The sequence below is a fragment of the Oncorhynchus gorbuscha genome, linkage group LG20 (assembly GCF_021184085.1).
Source record: "Oncorhynchus gorbuscha isolate QuinsamMale2020 ecotype Even-year linkage group LG20, OgorEven_v1.0, whole genome shotgun sequence".
Lineage (NCBI taxonomy): Eukaryota > Metazoa > Chordata > Actinopteri > Salmoniformes > Salmonidae > Oncorhynchus > Oncorhynchus gorbuscha.
In genome coordinates, this window is record NC_060192.1 from 6,605,800 (window position 1) to 6,631,207 (window position 25,408).

The window sequence follows — 25,408 nt, forward strand, 5'->3', positions numbered from 1 at the left end:
TACCTATGATGAAAATTACAGGCCTCTCTCATCTTTTTAAGTGTGAGAACTTGCACAATTGGTGGCTGACTGAATACTTTTTTGCCCCACTGTACATATTACCTCAATTAACTGGTGCCCTCGCACATTGACTCTTTACCGTACCCACTGTATATAGCCTCACTATTGTTATTTTACTGCTGCTATTTAATCATTTGTAACTTAACATTTTTTTTTCTTAAAACAGCATCGTTGGTTACGGGCTTGTAAGTGGCATTTCACTGTAAGGTCTACACCTGGTGTCTTCATCATTTCACTGTAAGGTCTACACCTGGTGTCTTCATCATTTCACTGTAAGGTCTACATGTGTTGTATTCATTATTTCACTGTAAGGTCTACATGTGTTGTATTCATTATTTCACTGTAAGGAGTTGTATTCATCATTTCACTGTAAGGTCTACATGTGTTGTATTCATTATTTCACTGTAAGGAGTTGTATTCATCATTTCACTGTAAGGTCTACATGTGTTGTATTCATTATTTCACTGTAAGGTCTACATGTGTTGTATTCATTATTTCACTGTAAGGTCTACATGTGTTGTATTCATTATTTCACTAAGGTCTACACCTGTTGTCTTCATTTCACTGTAAGGTTGTATTCGGCGCATGTCACAAAATACCATTTGATTTGATCATGACTGCAATAAAGACAACCTGGAACCTCAACCACAGGGTTGTGTTTCACCAAGCAGGATCGATCAGCTAACCAGGTAACACTAATCAAATACTTATTTTCTGAATGGGAAAGAAAACATAAGTTGAATACAGAGTTAATACAGAATATTTTGGAAAGTGAACTGGCAAACTCATTGATCCTGCTTGGTAACATACACACACACCCCGTGATCAATGAGAAAAAGGAAAACAGATGGCCGTGTTATAGAAAGGCACGAGTTGGACCGTCAACAGTGGTCGAGTAGTCTCATCCACCAGCTCTTTAATGTACAGAAAAACACACAAAAAGAACACTGTCAACTATCAAACACTGCTCTCCAACTCTCTGGCCATCTGCCACATGGCCCTCATTACAGATCAGAGGAAAGACATAGGGCGATCCCTACGGGATAATAACACAGAGGACAACGAAAACAACAACAAACAACAACTGTCTGTTTACAGAGAGGTCCAGGAGGCCATTTTAACAACTGAATTGTGAAATGGCCACCTGGAGAAGAGAAGGACGGAGGGACGGAAGACTGAGGCTTGTGTTGTTCTCCAGAGAGGGTCCTTGTGTGTTACTGCAGTCCGTTATCCGCACCCCACTCAAAAGAAACTGGGGGGAGGGGGAACAACTGTGTCCCATGCAGGCCTCCTCTGCGATCGCGGTCTCATACTGCTGCCATCTTCTTCAGTCTTCCACTAGGAATCCCACAGTGCTTAGCGTGCGGGGGAGGGCGGGCTGTTAATCGGAGAAGAGGATGGAGAGGGCCATGATGACACAACAAACCGCCACGTACGGACTCTTCCTCTCACCTGGAGGGGGGGGGGGTTCAGAGGGGATGATGGGAGACTTCAGAAGTTAACATGGAAATACTCAATACTTTCAAGGTGTTGTGAATAACCCTACGACAACACTAAACCAAGACTGACTAATAAAAGTGTAAGCAACGTATACATGGCCATCACAAGTCTTCTAGATGATAAAACTATTGATTATGTAACAAACGGTGTACCTATTCTGGAACATTTCCAAAAGATACCCAAGAACCTGAAAAGAGGGGAGAGATGATAATTAGCTACATACTGTTTTAAGTACTGTTTTTACATAACCAGCCATGTTTAAAACTGGCAATCAGCAGTTTAAACAATAAAGCATTCTACCCGCTCGTTTCGGTAAAAAGCTGAGGAATGGGCCTGGAGAAATGTAACCACTCAAATTCATAGGACAGAGGTATGGATGCAAGGACTGACTAAGGTGACCATATTGCCGCCACACCAGTGGTCACGAGTCATGAAGGCAGTCAAATTCCACGTGACCGTTTAGTCACAGTATTTAGGTTTCTTCAAGCTTGGATGCTCATTTAGTAGTCCACCAAACTTGCTAACTGCCTGGTACTCAGCACTCTAGTGTCCCTCTAATCACTGACATACATGCAAATGTTTTGAAAATCTAGTCAAACACTTCCTGAGAGCCAATGAGCTCAAGTTGCACAACATTTCTATAGGCTATACAATTACGTGAGAAAACAGAATGATGGCCTCTTAAAAAAGGAGGATCTCATCAGCTTTCTATAGGCTTTGCCTACTATTATTTTCTTAACTTTCCTAATATTAAGCACATTGATTCCCTTTACAATCGGAGTATAGCCTACCTGGCTGGTATGAAAATGAACCACAGGAAAAGCGTTCTCCATTTGCTATTTAAGTGCATAGAAGACATGCACCCCCCCTGCCCGTTTCAAGACAGGTGCATGATAATGGTCCATTCTAAATCAAAACACACACATATACTAAATAATATATGTAAAGACAAGATTAAATCAAGAATAGTCTGATGGGTGAGAATATTAGCCTATCACTTGTGAATGATGCCCAGCGGAAGGCAAGAAACAATGCATACCCTATTTTTTGCGACTTTTTCAAATCATAGCTGCACACCTCATGTAGCCTAGCCCATAGGCATATACAGTGCATTCGAAAAGTATTCAGACTCATTGACTTTATATACATTGTTACATTAGCCGTATTTTAAAGTGAAGTAAATATACATCTAATTTTTTTAAGCATGGTGGTGGCAGCATCATGATGTGGGGATGTTTTTCAGCAGCAGGGACTGGGAGACTAGTCAGGAACGAGGGAAAGATGAACGGAGAAAAGTACAGAGAGATCCTTATTAAAAACCTGGTCCAGAGTGCTCAGGACCTCAGACTGGGGCGAAGGTTCATCTTACAACAGGACGACGACCCTAAAACACACAGCCAAGACAACACAGGAGTGGCTTTGGGACAAGTCTCCGAATGTCCTTGAGCCAGAGCCCAGACTTGAACCTGATTTAACATCTCTGGAGAGACCGGACAATGGATGTGCAGCAATGCTCCCCATATAACCTGACAGAACTTGAGAGGATCTGCAAAGAAGCATGGGAGAAACTCCCCTAATACAGGTGCCAAGCTTGTAGCGTCATACCCAAGAAGACTCGAGGATGTAATCGCTGCCAAAGGTGCTTCAACGTACTTAAAAGGGTCTGAATACCTATGTAAATCTTTTTATGTATTTATACATTAGCAAAAATTCAAAATAACTTTTTTGCTTTGTCATTATGGGGTATTGTGTGTAATTGATGAGGGGGAAAAACAATTTAATCAGCTTTAGAATAAGGCTTTAAACATAACAAAATGTGGAAAAATTCAAGTGGTCTGAATAATTAAGGCACTGTATGTTTTGATAATGTTTGTATCACAACTAAAGTGGCCAAATAACTTCATAAAATTAAGCACATTAACACAATGGGTGTAGAGTGTAACTGGCATACATAAGCAGCACATGAGTTTGAAGAAAACAAACCTTTATAATAAAAAGCATTAAATGCATAATCGTATTAGAAGTCACTTTTGATAATGGTGTTTTCCCGCTCGCTAATGGAACATTCACGCTTATAGCATATGCCATGTGCGCATTGCTGTGCTCAAAATGTGAAGAAATAGCCTAATAGTTTAGCAACATTAAGCTAAACATTCTGATCTGCTGCGTGTGGTTGTATTCATTTGGGATCCATCTCATCCCACAACTGTCCCAGTATTTATTTCTTGCACAGAATAGGTCAACTTTTGTACTATGGGGGATAGTAGATTGACCAAGGCTAGTGCTTTTGCTGTTTGTTAGGCCTACTCATCTTGTTGGCTGCCGAAAAGTAAATGTGGACAGTTCTTCCAATATCTTCAACATGCGCCTCGGAATTGAAAAAGGACACTCGCAGTTGCGTCCCTGATGTTTCTGTCTTCACTTGTAGCCTATGAGAAAGACCCGATCACATGACGGAGAGCCATATGAGTGAGAGGTGCTTTGGAGCAAGCAGAGAGAAGGAAATTATAATTATTATATTCAGCCCAAGGGGACAGCCACCGCAACATGTATTTTTGTTAGGTGCATCACGGCCACACAAAGGGAATGCTGCATGGAAATTCGAGGCATTTTCAAGTGCTTGTCAATTTGTGAATGAGAGACTGATGAAGTGTGTACAGCCTGTAAAAAAAAACAAAGCAGAGCTCACACCTTTCATGCTACTTTTTTCAAATCTTTAGAGTCACGTCATGCAGCCTTAGAATGTATTAGAAATTTAAACATATAGCCCGACGTTTTTATCACAACTAATGTTAAATTAATAACTCTAAATTAAGCTTATAGGAGCACCTGTTTTTGTTAACCACTCAACACAGAATAGCCGCATTTGCGCACTCCCCCACATCGTTTGGAGAAAATATTATTGATATTTTATTCAATTGTATTCTTCATACTATAAAATAATGCCACGGAAATCTAAGAAAATCTTGTCTGCTAAATGAACTAGTGTTGCCCACAGCCATATGGCATAGCCAGATCAGTACCTACCATAAGGACAAGTCAGAGTATGCTATTCTGTTCTTCTGAAATAGACTACATTTTCTTCATATCATGTTTCTTTAGACCCATCTAAAATAAATAATGGATTCATTGTGAAGGTGTAGACTATATTACATGGATTTATTAGACTTAGACTAATACTAATTAGATTAAAAATTGTAGATGTTCCGAAGGTCTGCATCAGTGGCTTGTAGGCTGTGTGGAAGACAGAAGATGCTAAAATGTGTTTGTGTTCATTAAGGGTCAATTACCATGAGACCGGAAGTTATCTGCTTGACAATCCCCGGCTGACAATTTCTAGGACTGACCATCCATATTTTTCACAAATATAGTTAACCATGTTTTGAGTCTATACAATTTTTGTTTAGATTTGCTTTTTTGGAATAAAACAAGCTTATATATGTGAGAGAGAGAGAGACAGATATTTGTGGTTCAGATTAGGTGTGACAGTTGAACTAAGCTGATAAGACATTTATAAGTCATCTTCTTCAAGAACCAATGGGTACATGACATGAATTTATATGTCCAAAAATGTATTTAGCAACTACAGATTGCCCCTCGAAGGAGCAAACTTGCAGAGTAGCCCAAGAGGGAGAGAGAGAGATTGAGAGACAGATCTACACAGAGTGTACAAAACATTAAGAACATCTTCTATGATATAGACTGACCAGGGGAGTGCTATCATCTCTTACTTATGTCACTTGCTAAAGGACAGGTTCACTCATTTTGAAAGTCATATTGTTTTTTGTGCATCTCTGAGTGATGTTCTACCGATTCCCTGGGTCATTTCATGTTTTTATGTGTATCTGAGTTATTGGTGTTCAAGCCGGCAGAAATCCGGCCGTAGCACCATGATAAAGTCACTCTCACTACACTGGAAGTCAATAGAAATACAGCATTTAGTTTACGAAAACGTCCATCATACATGTCAGATTTCAATATTGGCCGATGGCATAACTCAGGAGGGCGTCTTCTCTCGAATAAGCCATTGATCATATTTTTGCGATACTTCTTCCGCGAGAAATGTATAACATGGATATAATGTGGATATCATGGTGCAGTTGCCAGAGATACTATAGAAATGAGATAGGAATCCAATGAAGGAACGTATAAAGCCCCACCCAGCAGCAGACTGTCGACCAATCGCGTTATGCTGTGTCGCACAGTTGCTAAGCTAATCGTCACGCGGTTGCTAAACTAATTGTCACGCAATCCCTTCTCAAAGTCTGTGTATATGTCGAGAAACAAGCTTATTTTCTTCTAAAGTAAGTCATGTCAAAATTCCAAAGCTATACGATGCTACAGATAGCAAGTGAATTATCTCACACTCAGAAAGGATTTGTAGTGTTGTACTTCTTGTTGATGAAATTCGTGCTAATATTGGGTTTTTGAGCAAGTGCCCAATAGACTCCCATTAGGGCTGGGCGATATCAAATTAATTTGATTAATTTGAATATATGTTTTTGCGTGATATTCCAGGATGATCAATGGAAAGCTGGAGCTCAATTTCAAGTCTCATTGCAAAGGGTCTGAATGTTATTCTACAATGTAGAAAATAGTAAAAAAATAAAGAAAAACCCTTGAATGAGTAAGTGTCCAAACTTTTGACAGGTACTGTGTGTAAATATATGTTTTTTTAAATGTTTTTTTTTATTTGTAATACATTTGCCAAAATTTCTAAAAACCTGTTTTCACTTTATCATTACGGGGTATTGTGTGTATATTGATGAGTGGGAACAAATTATTTAACCGATTTTTGAATAAGGCTGTAACGTAACAAAATGTGAGAAAGTCAAGCGGCTAGTTCCGAATGCACTGTATATCGTGAATCACACAAGTTTGAAAAAATATTTTTAGGCCACATCGCAATGCCCTAACTGTGTGTAGCTACGTTTGCTAGCTAGCCTGCTAGCCAGCCAGCCAAGCCCATAGAGAGAGCATTGCGGATTTCCCATGATGCTACCAACCTTATTATAACACCAAATTTAAACATTTGAATGACAATTTTTGTTTCCCTCACAAAAAATATTGTCGTCACATATTGGTGTTATTTAACACTGTAAATTAAAGGAATAAGTGGTTTTGGGTGAGTTTTTCCTTTAATTCCACTTTAGTCAGTGAAGATGAAGAGGAGACAGGTTAAAGAAGGATTTTTAAGCCTTTTTACAATTGAGACATAGATTGTGTATGTGTGCCATTCATAGAGTGAATGGGCAAGTCAAAAGATGTAAGTGTCATTGAACGGGGTATGGTAGTATGTGCCAGGCACACCGGTTTGTGTCAAGAGCTGCAACGCTGCTTGTTTTCTTTTACACTCAACAGTGTCCCGCGTGTATCAAGAATGGTCCACCATCCAAAGGACATCCAGCAAACTTGCCAACTGTGGGAAGCATTGGAGTCAACATGGGCCAGCATCCCTGTGGAACGCTTTCCACACCTCGTAGTCCATGTCCAGACAAATTGAGGCTGTTCTGAGGGCACTGTACAGTGGATAGGTCCATATACTGTGCACTTTTTTTTGGGGGGGGGGCTAGCACTACACAGCTGATTCAAATCACCAACTAATCATCAAGCTTTGATCATTTGAACCAGCTGTGCAGTGTTAGGGCAAAAACCAAAACATGCACCCGGGGGCTTCCCAGGACCGAGTTTGGGAAACCCTGTGTTAGAGGTCAGAGTGTAGACGGTATGTAAGTGCTCCTCGAGGAGTCCGTCTCCACTGGAGAGGATTAAACCCACAGAGCACACTATCCAGCTCTCCATTCCTCATCGTTGTCTATCTGTCTGTCGAAAGGGTTTAGCCCCCCCCAGAACAGCTACTGCAGACAGAGCGTCACAATGGTTCAGCCAGCACTCCTACACCCCCCCAAAATCCTTCCTTCTCTTCTCTTCTCTTTCTTTAGCCAACAGAGGATCAGTGGCTTGTCTAAACTCACACTCAGCACCAGATCACTTCTGATACCCGTCCCCGTAGAAATAGAGATTAATACCAATAATAAAATGCATATCCAATGTTTGGGTTAGTAGAACACATTTAGAAAGCGGGACAGATTGGCCTTTTGTCTTTCACATAATGACAGATAGCATATCATGGTGCTTTTCCCTAGGTTTCAAAGTACTTACATTCCGTGGGGGTATTCCATCCACCACAAATGTATAACATCCAATTTCCCAACACGAGAAATGAGACCAATGGGAAATGGGACTCCTAAGTACTAGCGTAAATAGTCTGTGGCCTGTTAGACCACCATATATCGGTCATCCAGCTGAGCCAATCTGCCATTGGTTTATAAACACTAAGCAGTCAGTCATCAGTCAGAGATTGGAGGGTTAGGGCTCCAATTTCCCTCAAGGCCCCATTCTGGGTCCCTCCCGACACACACATATATACACCCCAACAACAACACAGGCCTACATTTTTCTGGGCATTGGGCAGTGAGTGAGTGAGTGGCATGTTAACACCAGCACTGTAATGCCCAGGCAGTTTGTCAGTCTAATTTGTCTTGGAGAGTGTGTGTGCCGACCTCAGATGACTGGCTCACAATAATTCCCTAATTTCCCCCTAACCCAACATGTGGCACACAGCTTGTTGCATTAGCCTCCCTTACCCACTCAGAGTTGGGAAAAGAGAGAAAGAGTTGAGGGAAATTGAGGAAGAAAAACTGAACTGTTGTTTTTAATCACCCCCCAAGAACAGCATTGAACCGATGTGATATGTATACACTGTGGTCCCAAACACCACACAGCTCTTATTCACTCACTGCTGAGAGGATTTAGAAACAGTCACTTATCTAGTTGGTGACAGTCGTGTTCATTACAGCTGGTAGCCACAAACAATTCCTATCATCTTCAATGGAAAACAAACACAACGTTCCATTCTCCTTCCCAGAGCATTACATAGATGAACAGGAATACAGTTGACAAAGCCAGAGGATCTGAGTAGAGCGCTACAGATCTGAAGAGGAGTCTTTTGAGGTAGTTAGCTGGCTACCCAATGTGAGATTTGGTTATGGGTTCAGAGAATAGAGATAAAAGTGCTTGGACAGGCATGACGGGTTGAACAATGATAGTGTATCAGAGTTGGATTGCTGCTGGGGTTGAAGTTGTCGGTTGGGGTAACATCGCTTTCCTTGAATGTCATTTACAAAATAGCCTCCAATACCCTACTCAACAAATTGGATGCAGTCTATCACAGTGCAATCCGTTTTGTCACCAAAGCCCCATATACTACCCACCATTGCGACCTGTACGCTCTCGTTGGCTGGCCCTCGCTTCATACTCGTCGCCAAACCCACTGGCTCCATGTCATCTACAAGACCCTGCTAGGTAAAGTCCCCCCTTATCTCAGCTCGCTGGTCACCATAGCATCTCCCACCTGTAGCACACGCTCCAGCAGGTATATCTCTCTGGTCACCCCCAAAACCAATTCTTTCTTTGGCCGCCTCTCCTTCCAGTTCTCTGCTGCCAGTGACTGGAACGAACTACAAAAATCTCTCAAACTGGAAACACTTATCTCCCTCACTAGCTTTAAGCACCAACTGTCCGAGCATCTTACAGATTACTGCACCTGTACATAGCCCACCTATAATTTAGCCCAAACAACTACCTCTTTCCCAACTGTATTTAATTTATTTATTTATTTTGCTCCTTTGCACCCCATTATTTTTATGTCTACTTTGCACATTCTTCCATTGCAAAACTACCATTCCAGTGTTTTACTTGCTATATTGTATTTACTTTGCCACCATGGCCTTTTTTGCCTTTACCTCCCTTCTCACCTCATTTGCTCACATTGTATATAGACTTGTTTATACTGTATTATTGACTGTATGTTTGTTTGACTCCATGTGTAACTCTGTGTCGTTGTATCTGTCAAACTGCTTTGCTTTATCTCGGCCAGGTCGCAGTTGTAAATGAGAACTTGTTCTCAACTTGCCTACCTGGTTAAATAAAGGTGAAATAAAAAAATAAAAAAATCTTTCAGAGTTAACAAATCTAGGCATTAGCTCAGTGGATGAACAACACTGTCTGTGTAGGGGGTTTTAGTGGGTGATAGAGCCTGTGTACTCAGTATTCTTCCTCTCTAGCAGACTAAGAGTCCAGAACCCTATACAGCAAATCAGGGTTTGACGAGTTACCGAGGAAACTTTGGTCAACTCGGGATAACCGGAACCGCGAAAGTGGCTCACCTTTTAGCCAGGTACATTTCTATGGCAACGAATCCTTCAGAACAAACCTGCTCCGGGGCAGGCTAACTTGGGGCCAACTACCATTTATCCTGAATGAAGTGTCTGAGCTGCAAGTTGAGGACCAATGAAATCAGATTCCCTCCCTCTCGCAGATTGCTCATCGCCCCATTAATTTGAGGAAGACGACCGATTAGATATTTTTATTAATCAACGTTTTTGTGTGTGATAAAAAGTCATGTTTAAATATCCGTCACTTTACAAATGTAGCAATGACAATGCATTTGAAACTTTATGCACAGTAGAACGTTTGTATGACTTAATACAATTATTTTATGGATAGGAGTGGGGGGGGGGGATGCTTGTGTGTTGATCTTGGCAATGTGGCACTGACTCGCTCATGGATTGATGTTTCAGCACTGTCTGAATGAAGACAAAGCCCTCGATTATGCGTGTGCGACATGCACGTGCAGTTACAAGCCCGCTAGAGTTAGCGGCAGGCGGATGAGCAACATGCACGTGCAGTTACAAGCCTGCTAGAGTTAGCGGCAGGCGGATGAGCAACATGCACGTGCAGTTACAAGCCCGCTAGAGTTAGCGGCAGGCGGATGTGCGACATGCACGTGCAGTTACAAGCCTGCTAGAGTTAGCGGCAGGCGGATGTGCGACATGCACGTGCAGTTACAAGCCCGCTAGAGTTAGCGGCAGGCGGATGAGCAACATGCACGTGCAGTTACAAGCCTGCTAGAGTTAGCGGCAGGCGGATGAGCGACATGCACGTGCAGTTACAAGCCCGCTAGAGTTAGCGGCAGGCGGATGTGCAACATGCACGTGCAGTTACAAGCCCGCTAGAGTTAGCGGCAGGCGGATGAGCAACATGCACGTGCAGTTACAAGCCCGCTAGAGTTAGCGGCAGGCGGATGAGCAACATGCACGTGCAGTTACAAGCCCGCTAGAGTTAGCGGCAGGCGGATGAGCAACATGCACGTGCAGTTACAAGCCCGCTAGAGTTAGCGGCAGGCGGATGAGCAACATGCACCGCCGTAGTACGGACGAAGCCTGAGCTGCAATGTGAAGTGAACTGAAGCTTCGGAACACCCGGAGTAGATCTAGCTTCCTTAGCAGCATTCCCCTCTGGGCTGTGGAAGGGTAGCTACCAACGAGGACATTAACTCAGCAGGATAATAAGGTCTTATTCTTCTCTGGCAGGCTAGGGGCCAGCTATGGTTCGGAGGTGTGACCTAGAGCTTTAGTTCAGTGCAATAACACTGTACGTACCCGGTCTTGTTCTTGTCCAGGAGACTAGGGGTCATGGCTCTGAGGTAGGCACAGGTACAGATGAGCAGTAGGATAACTGTTAACAGGCTCTGGAAGTTAAATATGGCAGACTGGAGAGGGAATGGGAGGTTATTAATGGGTCAACATCCATCGTCACTCTAGGATGCATCTATGACTCCACATAACCTGGGCAGCTAAATCATAATCTATGTATTACCTATTGCAAAGTCATCAAATAAGTTTCAATCACAGCTAAATACAAAAAAAGGCTACTTCAGGGCTGTTAGTTGAAGGCTTTTTAGGTTGTCAACACAAGTTTCCAGGTGTATTGTGTTAAACGTTGGGCTCCTGCTCTCTTTCAGTTGGACACTGAGGGAAATCTAGACTTATAACTGTAAAAGACAACAGAACGCACTATTCTGGATGAATCAAGCTAGCTGGCTACTACTAGCTATCTACAGTAGCTTGCAATAGGAATTATTGTCTAGTTCTGTTTTTCTTGCCGAGGGGTGCCCTATACCTACGCCCAGAGGGGAATAGTTCAAAGTCAGAGTACAGAGGCTGTTTTTCTTGCCGAGGGGTGTCTTGTAAAACAGGGATAACGTTACCACTTCCATATTAGACATAAAACATGTATTTATTTGGAGGGTGACGTTAGTTAATCTACTTCTTCGATACGATTTAATAGCAGTTGGCATCCAATACATGTTACATCACCGCCACCAAGTTATTTAATCAAATGTTATATTTAAGAATTGACAACATACCATGTCGGAGCGAGCTGCTACGGCGCCACCTCACACTTCCGTAGCGTCGTAGACAGATGACGTTGTACGGAACAAGGAAGAGACGAACTGAAACTTCGGCGTCTGGCGATTTAAACTAGATTTAACACCGGTTATAGGTTTAAATATCAGAAGTCGACCATCGGATATTAAAAGACACAACCAACTATCTAAAGGCTAGTGCAGTTTGAGGTAGGTGGGACACTGACGTACTTGATACATGTTCAAATGGCCACACGTGTGCTACGTTGCTCGAGCTTTGTTTACAAACAAGTCTGATGTATGTAAACACACAACTCTAACAATCAACTTTACTGACTTTATTGCCCCCATTGGGACATTTTGTTGCAGCGTCATGTACACGTTTAAAAGTGGCGTTTAAATACTAAACACATTGACAATACAACTTTCATAACAGTTACATACCAATAAAAAGAGACTAGCCTGCTGGCCTTACTGGGTCGATAGGAACATTAGCCCGAGCTATTTAGAGGGATATCACACCTGGAACAAATTATTGTCTAGTTCTGTTTTTCTTGCCGAGGGGTGCCCTATACCTGCGCCCAGAGGGGAATAGGTCAAAGTCAGAGTACAGAGGGTGGCTTGGGTATAAAAGTGGGTGTAACCATTAGTCTAAACAACGTTTTGCAATTTAAACGAGAGTTTCTATTGAACAAATGCAGTTAAGAACCCCCCCCCCCCCCCCCCGTTCCATTAAGACTCATTTAGCAACATAATCAGAATAATGAATAATTACAACCATGGCACTCAGTAATGATGGCCAGTGAAGTAGGTTACTATGATAATCTCATGTTAGTGGAGCTTTGTCATGTATTCTGCTCGCACCATGTAACATGGCCCAGTCCCAAATCAACCCTTAGACCCCACTCTAGTGTAGTCTACCCTTACCCCACCCCAGACACTTACTGTAGGCTACATGCTGGTGCCAATTGCCTGTCTGTCAAAACAAGATAGAACCTAATAGGAAAGATAATTCCCAAAGCCAAAGATCGGTGCGTCTACATTCTCCATCTCTACTTTAATGGTGTTGTTTTAGTGACTGAATCCAGAAGTAAGAAGATAGGAATTGAGGAAATTCTGAGACCAAGGTTTCAGCACAGGTCTGAACAGGACAGGTGAGTGACAGAAATATGTGTCATTGCTGGCTGGCTGGGGTGTAGGTACAGGTGTTTTCTAGGGATTAATGAATGACTGTCGAACAGGATGTCAGATGGGTGGGTTAAACTCCACGGTTCTCCTCATTTACAATGCTGCACATCTGACCTCTCATCGCGGTCACTGAGCTCTAATGTGTGCAACTTGGTGTTACTGACTGTCTGTGCTGTTTTTCTGCAGGTGTGAGATGCATGTGACGGTGCGTGAGGTCTGTATCTCCTCGGAGTCGGAGACTTCCTACTTCCTGCGAGTGGAGTGGATGGGGCGGGACTTAGGCTCTGGCTTCCTGTTACTGCTCACTGATGGACAGAATGCATGGAGAGGATGATCACAATTGGGTCCAATACTTTGTTTAAGCCAAACAGAATTACACACACGTGCCTGTGCTGTTTTTCTGCAGGAACACGCACGCACAAACATGACCACACACCTGTCTAAACACTCACCTGAATCTTCCTTCCTTTCCCTCCCTCCCTCTCTCCCTGTCTGTAGTATCAGAGGATGCAGTGCGGGAGGAGGCAGAGGAGTTGGAGATGCAGACAGATCGTTACATCCAGGACCTCCAGCAGGCCCTGACTGGGACTGGACCCTCTACTGACTACAGCTTCACCTTGACCCATAACCCCGGCCCAATGGCCAACACGACCCTGTCCTACGAGAAGGTGCAGAGGGACATCTCGGTGAGTGGCGTGACGAATCATAACGGTGTGTTTTTTGGCCCCAACAAGTTTTAACGACTATCCCGAACCTTAACCTTTACCATAGCCCTTAACCCTATCAAATGTTTTACTTGTAGTATTTATTTGAGCAAGTTAGCCATCCATCATGTGATATCTGATCTGTGTACAGTGTCGCATGCACTTTGAGGTTCATGTGACGTCGTCACTAGAATTAACACTGATGATGTTTGTATATGATCTCATCCTTAAGAGTTGTTCATGGAAGTGAGAGTGAACTGTGTCTCCCATAACCTCATGTCGTATCTCCTATCTCATCTCATGTTCCCATTTCCTCTCAGGACCCTCTAATTGAGCTAATGAACTCAGGAAGACATTCATGTAGTGAAGCGCCCCTGTAGGAGGTTACCATGCCGTAGAAGTGTTGTTTTTATTGTTAGTAGCTGTAGTCTTCCCTTCCCATAGGCTAGGGGTGTTAAGCCCTCCGATAGGATTAGTGTCATATAACTGTAAAAACAAACAAAATGGAGGCCAGTGGTATGATGAAATACAGGTAGTTATTATTATTCCAACAGTGGAATATTTATCTCTCATCTTCACAGTATATTAGAACACACAAGTCAGTCAGGCAGTCATATCAACAGCGGGGTTGTATTGGATCCTTCAGGAGTGTGTTATTGTTGACCAGTGATGACGTCATCCTAAGATATTGTCTTCCTCCGACTCCCTGCTTCGACAGGAAAATTGTACTGTAGAATACGATCACTATGGAGGTAAAACACACATGTAGCCAACTTAGTGACAGTCCGTGTGCTCAGAGGTCAACCCCCCCCCACACACACACACACATATATACACTTTGTGCTTTGTTGCCATAGTAATAGGGTAATGACAGAATGTAACTCCTAGTGCATGTGTTTCAGTAGAAAAGGGAAATGAATAGGATTGACTGCTTCAGAAACGAGAGTTTTGGGCCAGGACGTTTACAGAAGTTTCTGTGATGCATCATCCCAGATGAAAAAGTCCAAACTGTTTTCTGTTGCTCAACAGTTTATAAAAATATGAATTCATTCATCATAGAGATATGACTCATTATCAAATGATCCAAGTCTAATGGCTGGCCTTGCAACACCAGTGTGTGTGTGTGTGCATGTGTGCGTGCCTGTTGTGTAATTTCTGCAGAGAGTGAGCGTTGATTGACACCAGCTGTAAGAAAAGGGCAAACCTTACAATACCCTTGTAGAACCGTATACTGTAGAACCATATAGAACCCTGTAAAACAGTCCTGGATAAGGAGAATTAGGAACATTGGGGTGGTTGTTGTTTGGTAGATGTAAAGATGTGAATGTGATCCTCCTCTTTTTACTGCACCTCACTGGCCCATAGCACCAGCCCCAGGAAGGCTCCCACATCGCTGCGAGGGTATTATTACCATACCAGCAGTGATGTGTAACCTTAAACAGCAACATGTACTTGACAATAAACAGTCATATTATGGCCCACGGGGCAGCCATTTTCCACTAGTCAGTGGGTTTCCTCGGATCAATGATATTGTGCAACTTTACATTTGATTTTCATTTGGGAGAACCACTCAAGCATTTTTATAGAATGTGAACAACTGCATGTTGTTGACTTCTCATCCTTTCCGTTTTCCTCTGTCGTCTCTTCTTTATCCTCTTGTTGATTTTGATGCAGTCTGTCTCTCAGATCTTGTTGAGAGTAGCTTTGTGTGTGTGAGGATGTGGAATCACAGGTCTAAACGACCCCCTGAACCCGCTGGTCATTCCCTCTGAGACCTGCTTTGAAAAGCAACTCCAGAACCAGCATGTGGATCCATTTCACAACGCCGCATTTCACAAGACTAACTGGCAAGTGTCTTCACTGATATTTTCAACCTGTCCCTGACCGAGTCTGTAATACCAACATGTATCAAGCCGACCACCATAGTCCCTGTGCCCAAGAACACTTAGGTAACCTGCCTAAATGACTACCAACCCGTAGCACTTACGTTTGTAGGCATGAAGTGCTTTGAAAGGCTGGTCATGGCTCACATCAACACCATTATCCCAGAAACCCTAGAGCCACTCCAATTCACATACCGCCTCAACAGATCTCCAGATGATGCAATCTCTATTGCACTCCACACTGCCCTTTCCCACCTGGACATCTGTGGATCTGTTGAGAATGCAATTCATTGACTACAGCTCAGCTTTCAAAACCATAGTGCCCTCAAAGCTCATCACTAAGGTAAGGACCCTGGGACTAAACACCTCCCTGTGCTTCTGGATTCCTGGACTTCCTGACGGGCCGCCCCTAGGTGGCAAGGGTAGGGAACAACACATCCGCCACGCTGATCCTCAAAATGGGGGCCCCTCAGGGGTGAGTGCTCAGTCCCCTCCTGTACTCCCTGTTTACTCATGACTGCATGGCCAGGCACGGCTCCAACACTATCAAGTTTGCAGACGACACAACAATGGTAGGCCTGATCAACGACAAGACAGCCTATAGGGAGGAGGTCAGAGACCTGGTTGTGTGGTGACAGGACAACAACCTCTCCCTCAACGTGATTAAGACAACGGAGATGATTGTGGACTACAGGAAAAGGAGGACTGGGCATGCCCCCATTCTCATCGACGGGGCTGTAGTGGAACTATCATGGTCCAAATACACTAAGACAGTCGTGAAGAGGGCACAACAAAGCCTATACAAATCAAATTGTATTTGTCACATGTGCCGAATACAACACGTGTAGACTTTACAGTGAAATGCTTATCGACAGGCCCTTAACCAACAATGCAGTTTTGAGAAAATACCAACAAAAAAAGTAAGCGATAAGAATAACAAATCATTAAAGAGCAGCAGTAAATAACAATAGCGGGGCCATATACAGGGGGTACCGGTGTCGAGGTAATATAGGTAATTATGTACAGGGTATCGGTACAGAGTCAATGTGCAGGGGCACAGGTTAGTTGAGGTAATATGTACATGTGGTATAGTTATTAAAGTGACTATGCATAGATAATAACAGAGAGTAGCAGCAGTGTAGAAGGGGGGGCAATGCAAATAGTCTTGGTAGCCATTTGATTAGCTGTTCAGGAGTCTTATGGCTTGGGGGTAGAAGCTGTTTAGAAGCCTCTTGGCACTCCGGTACTGCTTGCTGTGGAGTAGCAGAGAGAACAGTCTATGACTAGGGTGGCTGGAGATTTTGGCAATTTTTAGGGCCTTCCTCTGACACCACCTGGTATAGAGGTCCTGGATGGCAGGAAGGTTGGCCCCAGTGACGTACTGGGCCGTACTCACTACCCTCTGTAGTGCCTTGCGGTCGGAGGCCGAGCAGTTGCCATACCAGGCAGTGATGCAACTCGTCAGGATGCTCTCAATGGTGCAGCTGTAAAACCTTTGAGGATCTGAGGACCCATGCCAAATATTTTCAGTCTCCTGAGGGGGACATGAAGGACCCTGGGACTAAACTAGAGGTCGACAGATTATGATTTTTCAACGCCGATAACGATTATTATCTGAAATAAATAATGAAACATGCTCAATTTGGTTTAAATAATGCAAAAACACAGTGTTGGAGAAAAAACTAAATGTGCAATATGTGCCATGTAAAAAAGCTAGTGTTTTAGTTCCTTGCTCAGAACATGAGAATATATGAAAGCTAGTGGTTCAATATTCCCAGTTAAGAAGTTTTAGGTTGTAGTTATTATAGGAATTATGACACATCGACTATTTATCTCTATACCATTTGTATTTCATATACCTTTGACTATTGGATGTTCTAATAGGCACTTTAGTATTGCCAGCCTAATCTCGGGAGTTGATTGGCTTGAAGTTATAAACAGCGCTGTGAAGCAAGCATTGCTAAGAGCTTCTGCAAATGCAGTAAAGTTAGAATGAATGCTTACGAGCCTGCTGCCGCCTACCACAGCTCAGTCAGACTGCTCTATCAAATCATAGACTTAATTATAATATAATAAAGACATTGTTGGTTAAGGGCATTTCACTGTAAGGTCTACTACACCTGTTGTATTCGCCGCATGTGACAAATGAAATTTGATTTGATTTACACCAGGACTGTGTCTGAATGTGTGTGTGTGTGTGTGGCTGGTCTATTTGTGTTTAAATGTGTGGAGGTGAATGGTTTTCATCACCAGTAGATGGACCAGTGTAAAGAGAGTCCCTGTAATGACAGCCTTGTGCACAAACCAAGGTTCACCACAACACCATTATCTGCTGGCCAGTGAGCTCACCACCAATACACTACCGCTGAATCCCTCACAACAGAAGCAGCAGCGTTGGTGGTCACTTTAGGCGCCACAGTGATGTAGTAGCGACAGTCTCTACCCGAATAGGTTCTTATTCTCTCCAGTAGTTAGTCACTGAGTCTGAGTTAGAGAGAGAGAGAGGCCAATACAGAGAGATTATGAAACGGTTGTTTTTCTACGACATCTAATGGAAGCTCTGCTCGAGTACAACATTCCAGAGCCAACTTGGTCCATCATAATACCGGCCAATAGTGTTTGGGGCCAAATCATTATTGACCAATTGTTTTACTGCCCATGTCTTTACCGGCCAACCAAGTAATTGTCCATCTCGTTAAGGTGGGCACGAGTATATGTGTGTGTTTACAGGTGCATATATTAACTCTCTCCCTTCCTCAACCCCCCGCCTTCCAGTTCTGCCTGGGTTCTGTGTTGCTGGGTAAGATTCCAGAGCCAGTGGAGGAGGTTAGAGCGTTACTGACTCACGGTCTAGAACGTGGAACCGCACTGCAGAACCACAACCACTTACTAAAGGAGGAGAACCACAGACTCAAACAGGAGCTACAACACATCAATGCAGAGTAAGACCACACACACACACACACACACACACACACACACACACACACACACACACACACACACACACACACACACACACACACACACACACACACACACACACACACACACACACACACACACACACACACACACACACACACACACACACACACACACACATGAAGAGTTCACTTCCCTCCTCTTTAAGAGTCATTGCCCAATCCCCAAAACTCTCTACAGGGTAGGACCGCCACTGTATGTTGCATTGTCTAGGAACTGATTTTATGAGTGTGTGTGTGTGGCTGCTGAGGATGGAAAATAGCTCTGAAAGTGGGCCTTAATGACGCACAGACCTGAGAGCTCAACACAGAGGTCAAGATCGAACACACACACAAAGGATGAGGGAACCCCTCGCAAGTGAGTGTTGAGGGCAGTTCCCCTCACCTAGACTGAATCCATGTGTTTCTAATCATCTCACTGCTGCAGTTTCTCTGATTCTGAAATAGAATATAGCGGTATTTGGTTGCGGAGGGGGAGGAAAAATCTGTCGAGGTTCCCTGGCAACCAACACCAGACGCAACTAACCTTAACCTTGACTGGATTCAGAGGGAAAGAGTGGCTGTTGGCTGCATCAGGGCTGGAGAGTTCGATTATGTCCCCTTAGGTTATGTTATGACATACAGTGGGGCAAAAAAGTATTTAGTCAGCCACCAATTGTGCAAGTTCTCCCATTTTGTCTGTCATAGTTGAAGTGTACCTATGATGAACATTACAGGACTCTCTCATGTTTTAAGTGGGAGAACTTGCACAATTGGTGGCTGACTAAATAATTTTTTTGCACCACTGTAAATGTCCTATAAATGGCACAGTCATATTTCTATCCATACCAAGCCAAGGATTGTTGCTGTAAATGCATTTTATTCCATTCCCTTGTAACTCACTCTAACCCTGCCTTCTGTAAGCTCTAACACGACCTGTGTGTGTGTGTGCGTGTGTGTAGGTTGCAGCGGTTTGTCAGTGGGAAGGAGACACTCGAGTCAGAGCTGTACTCTCGCTTCACCCTGGTGCTGAATGAGAAGAAGGCCAAGATACGCAGTCTGCAGAAGAACCTTACACACCTGCAGGAGACCAGGTACATAGTACACACACATCCCCCATCTATGACCCAACCTAACGTTACCCCACGGGGGGGGGGTCTGACCGTGAGGAACCCTCAAGGTCACAGGATATCACTCATAACATTTCCACCCTCCTCTGTAATAAAGGGGAATGACCAAGAGGGTTTGATTTATCAACGTAGCTTCCTTTGATATATTCTTCATCTATGTGATAACCCCTTCTGATATGTCCCAATGGTTTGGTCTTGGTGATTTGGCCATCTGGTGGCACGTGCCAGTATGTAAGTGATGAAAGGTGTTATTTAGGTGATGAGAAAATATACAACCTATTGGTACCACATTTAATCCCATACTGTTCAGTATAAACTGAATACCAGGCAAATATACAGGATAGCTGCCGACATAAAGTGTCTGTAATAGGGCGTTGGGCCACCACAACAGCCTCAGTGCTCCTTGGCGTAGGTTCTGCAAGTGTCTGGATCTTTATTGGAGAGATACGACACCATTCTTCCAATGGGAAATTCTATAATTGGGTGTTTTGTCTATGGTGGTGGGAAACGCAAACTCGGGCGCCGCTCTAGAATATTCCATAAGTGTTCAATTGGGTCGAGGTCTGGTGACTGAGACAGCCATGGCATTATGGTTTATGTCGTTTATGCTCATCAAACCATTCAGTGACCACTCGTGCGCTGTGGATAGGGGGCATAACCATGGTAGCCAGAATAATGTCCATGCCCAGCATTTTTATTCATACATGAACATTAGCATAATGGGGTGTTAATTGCTTAATTAACTCAGGAACCACACCTGTGTGGAAGCACCTGCTTTCAAAATACTCTGTATCCCTCATTTACTCAAGGGTTTCCATTATTTTGCAGTTACCTGTACTCCCAGGATGCACAACCTTCCCAAGTTGTGATCTTTAACACGTGCATGTGCGTCTGTATATCTCTCGTCTCTCTAACAGGGAAGAGGGAGAGAGCAGCAGTCCAGGGAAGGGAACGAAAAAGACGACAGGACAGACCAGAGAGAAGGATGAATATGAAGCGAGCACTGATGATGAGCAGTTACAGCCTGCCTCTATAGAACCCACCCAGGGTAGGGTATAACCCCCTACACACACACACACACACACACACACACACACACACACACACACACACACACACACACACACACACACACACACACACACACACACACACACACACACACACACACACACACACACACACACACTTGCAGTGATATGGAGCAGCTGAGTGGGTTTTATCTGTAGGTAATGGATGGAAGGGAAAACATTGAGAAGGATCTGAAGGAGATGGAGTGTGTGTGAATGAGTTGGGGTCGACCCTTCAGGTGCCCCCTCAAGTTAACCCAAAGGAAATTCTACAAATATTAACTTGTGTAAAGAAGAAACAAACGTTCAAGTGTCCTAAGAGCTTGTTGAAAGTAAACTTGTCACTGGCAGTGTGTTTGCTTAGTGGTCTCGTAGTGATGACACCAGAGCATGTGTGATCTCCCTCCTGGAGAGTGTTTAGAGCAGATTTACAGTCAGATGTTACTCTGAGTTACATTAGAGCTGTGTGTGTGTGTGTGTGTGTGTGTGTGTGTGTGTGTGTGTGTGTGTGTGTGTGTGTGTGTGTGTGTGTGTGTGTGTGTGTGTGTGTGTGTGTGTGTGTGTGTGTGTGTGTGTGTGTGTGTGTGTGTGTGTGTAAGCGATAGTTGTGTGTGGTCCCCCGATTGTAGTCTCTAGCCACTATCTCAGAGGAGGTGGCCCTGAGGGAAGAGTTGGAGGGTGAAAGGGGTGGTTGACTAGGAATGATAATAGACCTCACAACAGTGCCATCATGGAGCTCAGAAGAACCCCCCCCAACCCCCATGTTTGTGTCCAGCCCAGTGTATGAAAGTGTTTATCCTGTACAGACTCATCATTAACCCTAAATTATAAACTGGGTGGTTTGAGCCCTGAATGCTGATTGGCTGACAGCCGTGGTATATCAGATCGTATACCACTGGTATGACTCATTATATACCCTAAATTAACCCACTACACAATGTCTCTGTCTAAAAGTTGACCTTATCTTACCTTATGGCTAAGCTGATTATTATCTATGCATAGTCAATTTACCCCACCTACATGCAGTGGTGGAAAAAGTACTCAATTGTCATACTTGAGTAAAAGTGAAGATACCTTAAAAGAAAATGACGCAAGTAAAAGTCACCCAGTAAAATACTACTTGAGTAAAAGTCTAAAAGTATTTGGTTTTAAATATACCTATTGAGTATGAAAGTAAATGGAATTTCTAAAATGTACTTCAATATAAAGAGTAAATACAATTTCTACTTCCTTATATTAAGCTCTTTTTTTTCTTTTTTTCTTTATTTACTGATAGCCAGGGGCACACTCCAACACTCATCATTTACAAACGAAGCATTTGTGTTTAGTGAGTCGGCCAGATCAGAGTCAGTAGGGATGACCAGGGATGTTCTCTGTGTAGTGAGTCCTCCAGATCAGAGTCAGTAGGGATGACCAGGGATGTTCTCTGTTTAGTGAGTCCTCCAGATCAGAGTCAGTAGGGATGACCAGGGATGTTCTCTGTGTAGTGAGTCCTCCAGATCAGAGGCAGTAGGGATGACCAGGGATGTTCTCTGTGTAGTGAGTCCTCCAGATCAGAGGCAGTAGGGATGACCAGGGATGTTCTCTGTGTAGTGAGTCCTCCAGATCAGAGTCAGTAGGGATGACCAGGGATGTTCTCTGTTTAGTGAGTCCTCCAGATCAGAGTCAGTAGGGATGACCAGGGATGTTCTCTGTGTAGTGAGTCCTCCAGATCAGAGGCAGTAGGGATGACCAGGGATGTTCTCTGTTTAGTGAGTCCTCCAGATCAGAGTCAGTAGGGATGACCAGGGATGTTCTCTTGATAAGTGAGCCCTCCAGATCAGAGTCAGTAGGGATGACCAGGGATGTTCTCTGTTTAGTGAGTCCTCCAGATCAGAGTCAGTAGGGATGACCAGGGATGTTCTCTGTGTAGTGAGTGGTCCTCCAGAATTGGACCATTTTCTGTCAGACACCTAAGTGAGTCCTCCAGATCAGAGGGATACTTTTGGGTGTCAGGGAAAATGAGGGTGGACCATTTTCCTGTCAACACCTAAAAAAGTACTTTTGTATGGAGTAGAAAGTACATTATTTTCTTTAGGAATATAGTGAAGTTAAAGTTTCCAAAAATATAAATAGTTAAGTATAGATTGTACTTTACACCACTGCCTATATGTACATATGACCTCGACTACCCTGTACCCCCGCACATTGACTTGGTACCGGTACCCCCTGTATATAGCCTCGTTATTTTTATTGTTCAACTTCTTTTTTTAAACTTGAATTTATTTAGTGAATATTTTCTGAACCGCATTGTTGGTTAAGGGCTTGTAAGTAAGCATTTTACGGTAAGAGCTACAGTACCCCTGTTGTATTTAGTGCATATGACAAATCAAATTAGATTTGAAGTGTGTGCTCAGATGGAAAAAAATCTTATTTAAAATCAATAAAATCACATTTTATTTGTCACATACACATGGTTAGCAGATGTTAATGCGATTGTAGAGAAACCAACGAGTAATCTAACTTAACAATTCCACAACTGCTACCTTGTATACACAAGTGTAAAGGGATAAAGAATATGTACATAAAGATATATGAATGAGTGATGGTACAGAACGGCATAGGCAAGATTCAGTAGATGGTATAGAGTACAGTATATACATATGAGATGAGTAATTTGAGTCAGTATGTTGGCAGCAGCCACTCAATGTTAGTGGTGGCTGTTTAACAGTCTGATGGCCTTGAGATAGAAGCTGTTTTTCAGTCTCTCGGTCCCAGCTTTGATGCACCTGTACTGACCTCGCCTACTGGATGATAACGGGGTGAACAGGCAGTGGCTCGGGTGGTTGTTGTCCTTGGTGATCTTTATGTCCTTCCTGTGACATCGGGTGGTGTAGGTGTCCTGGAGGGCAGGTTTTTGTCCCCGGTGATGCGTTGTGCAGACCTCACTACCCTCTGGAGAGCCTTACGGTTGTGGGCGAAGCAGTTGCCGTACCAGGCGGTGATAAAAAGTTTGTGAGGGTTTTAGATGACAAGCCGAATTTCTTCAGCCTCCTGAGGTTGAAGAGGCGCTGCTGCGCCTTCTTCACAACTCTTTCTGTGTGGGTGGACCAATCCAGTTTGTCCGTGATGTGTACACAGAGGAACTTAAAACTTACTACCCTCTCCACTACTGTCCCGTCGATGTGGATAGGGGGGTTCCCCCTCTGCTGTTTCCTGAAGACCACAATCATCTCCTTTGTTTTCTTGATGTTGATTGTGAGGTTATTTTCCTGACACCACACTTGGAGGGCCCTCACCTCCTCCCTGTAGGCTGTCTCGTCATTGTTGGTAATCAAGCCTACCACTGTAGTGTCGTCCGCAAACTTGATGATTGAGTTGGAGGCGTGCATGGCCACGCAGTCGTGGGTGAACTGGGAGTACAGGAGAGGGCCCAGAACGCACCCTTGTGGAGCCCCAGTGTTGAGGATCAGCGGGGTGGAGATGTTGTTACCTACTCTCACCACCTGGGGGCGGCCCGTCAGGAAGTCCAGTACCCAGTTGCACAGGGCAGGGTCGAGACACAGGGTCTCGAGCTTGATGATGAGTTTGGAGGGTACTACGGTGTTGATGAACAGCATTCTCACGTAGATATTCCTCTTGTCCAGATGGGTTAGGGCAGTGTGCAGTGTGGTTGCGATTGTGTCGTCTGTGGACCTATTGGGGCGGTAAGCAAATTGGAGTGGGTCTAGGGTGTCAGGTAGGGTGGGGGTGATGGTCCTTGACTAGTCTCTCAAAGCACTTCATGATGACGGAAGTGAGTGCTACGGGGCAGTAGTCGTTTAGCTCAGTTACCTTAACTTTCTTGGGAACAGGAACAATGGTGGCCCTCTTGAAGCATGAGGGGACAGCAGACTGGGATAAGGATTGATTGAATATGTCCGTAAACACACCAGCCAGCGGTACTCCAAGAATCTTGTAAATCTACGTTAAACATGGCACGACGGGCAGTCATGGTATAGCTGTGTGGTGAGTGTGCACTCGTGCCTGTGTGTGTGTGTACTCAATCTGTCCGATTCTGTCTATATGACTGGTGTTATTCTTGCACCAGCGATGGCACCAGCGTTGACATCAGTGAGTGATCATTGCGTAACCCTCTGTGAGTGAGAAGTGTAGCGGGCCTCTCTGACCTGCCCCTGGAACACCGCTAACCACACCTCTACTTCTACTGCTGGAGCACATACCGGGATCAGGCACCACTTCTAGAGTAGACTGGCATGGTATAGTGGGTAGGGGACCCTTTGGGGTGGTGGGTATAGGGCCCCGAGCCCCCCTGTTTCTCCCAGCTGTGTGTTGTGATTGAGGTGGTAAATAAGGGTTAGGTATAAATGGTCCGTTCTGGCTCAGACCGAGTTTTATTCACCTTACTTATATGGGAGGTAGGTAATATCCCTAGAAGTCTCTTTGTCTCTCCCAGCTGTGCAATGTGATGGAGATGGTGGATTAGGGTTATAGCAGGGGTATTGGGTAGGTAGGTATTGGTTGTGTCCCTCCCTCTAACAGCTGTGTTCTATGACTGATGGGGAAATAGACACAGGTTCCTGTGTTGCTTTGGTTGCCGTGACAATGAGTCAGTTTATTAGTGTGTTGCCAGGAAGGGCATAGAAAATGGGGAAGGGGCA

The 25,408-nt window shown here is 43.9% G+C and overlaps 2 protein-coding genes across 3 annotated transcripts in view; one reads left to right on the top strand and one right to left on the bottom strand.

Annotated features, from left to right (window-relative positions):
* Positions 1 to 936: 936 nt before the first annotated feature.
* On the bottom strand, positions 937 to 11,982 carry tmem167a (transmembrane protein 167A). The gene is made up of 4 exons (XM_046317003.1): positions 11,831 to 11,982; positions 11,064 to 11,173; positions 1,713 to 1,747; positions 937 to 1,512 (listed from the first exon to the last, which is right to left on the bottom strand). Exons 1-4 carry the CDS (start codon positions 11,831 to 11,833, stop codon positions 1,442 to 1,444), a joined length of 219 nt encoding a protein of 72 aa, XP_046172959.1. The 5' UTR covers positions 11,834 to 11,982; the 3' UTR covers positions 937 to 1,441.
* Positions 11,884 to 25,408, top strand: part of xrcc4 (X-ray repair complementing defective repair in Chinese hamster cells 4) — a 27,900-nt gene continuing 14,375 nt past the window's right edge. Inside the window, exons 1-7 of one of the 2 annotated variants that reach the window (XM_046317002.1) lie at positions 11,886 to 12,040; positions 12,906 to 12,984; positions 13,205 to 13,349; positions 13,513 to 13,704; positions 18,381 to 18,547; positions 19,531 to 19,662; positions 20,616 to 20,746. In XM_046317002.1, coding sequence (XP_046172958.1) covers positions 13,212 to 13,349; positions 13,513 to 13,704; positions 18,381 to 18,547; positions 19,531 to 19,662; positions 20,616 to 20,746 — 760 coding nt within the window. In that variant the 5' untranslated portion in view covers positions 11,886 to 12,040; positions 12,906 to 12,984; positions 13,205 to 13,211. Of the gene's footprint in view, positions 12,041 to 12,905; positions 12,985 to 13,204; positions 13,350 to 13,512; positions 13,705 to 18,380; positions 18,548 to 19,530; positions 19,663 to 20,615; positions 20,747 to 25,408 lie in introns of both variants that reach the window. The other variant, XM_046317001.1, reaches the window with a different exon arrangement.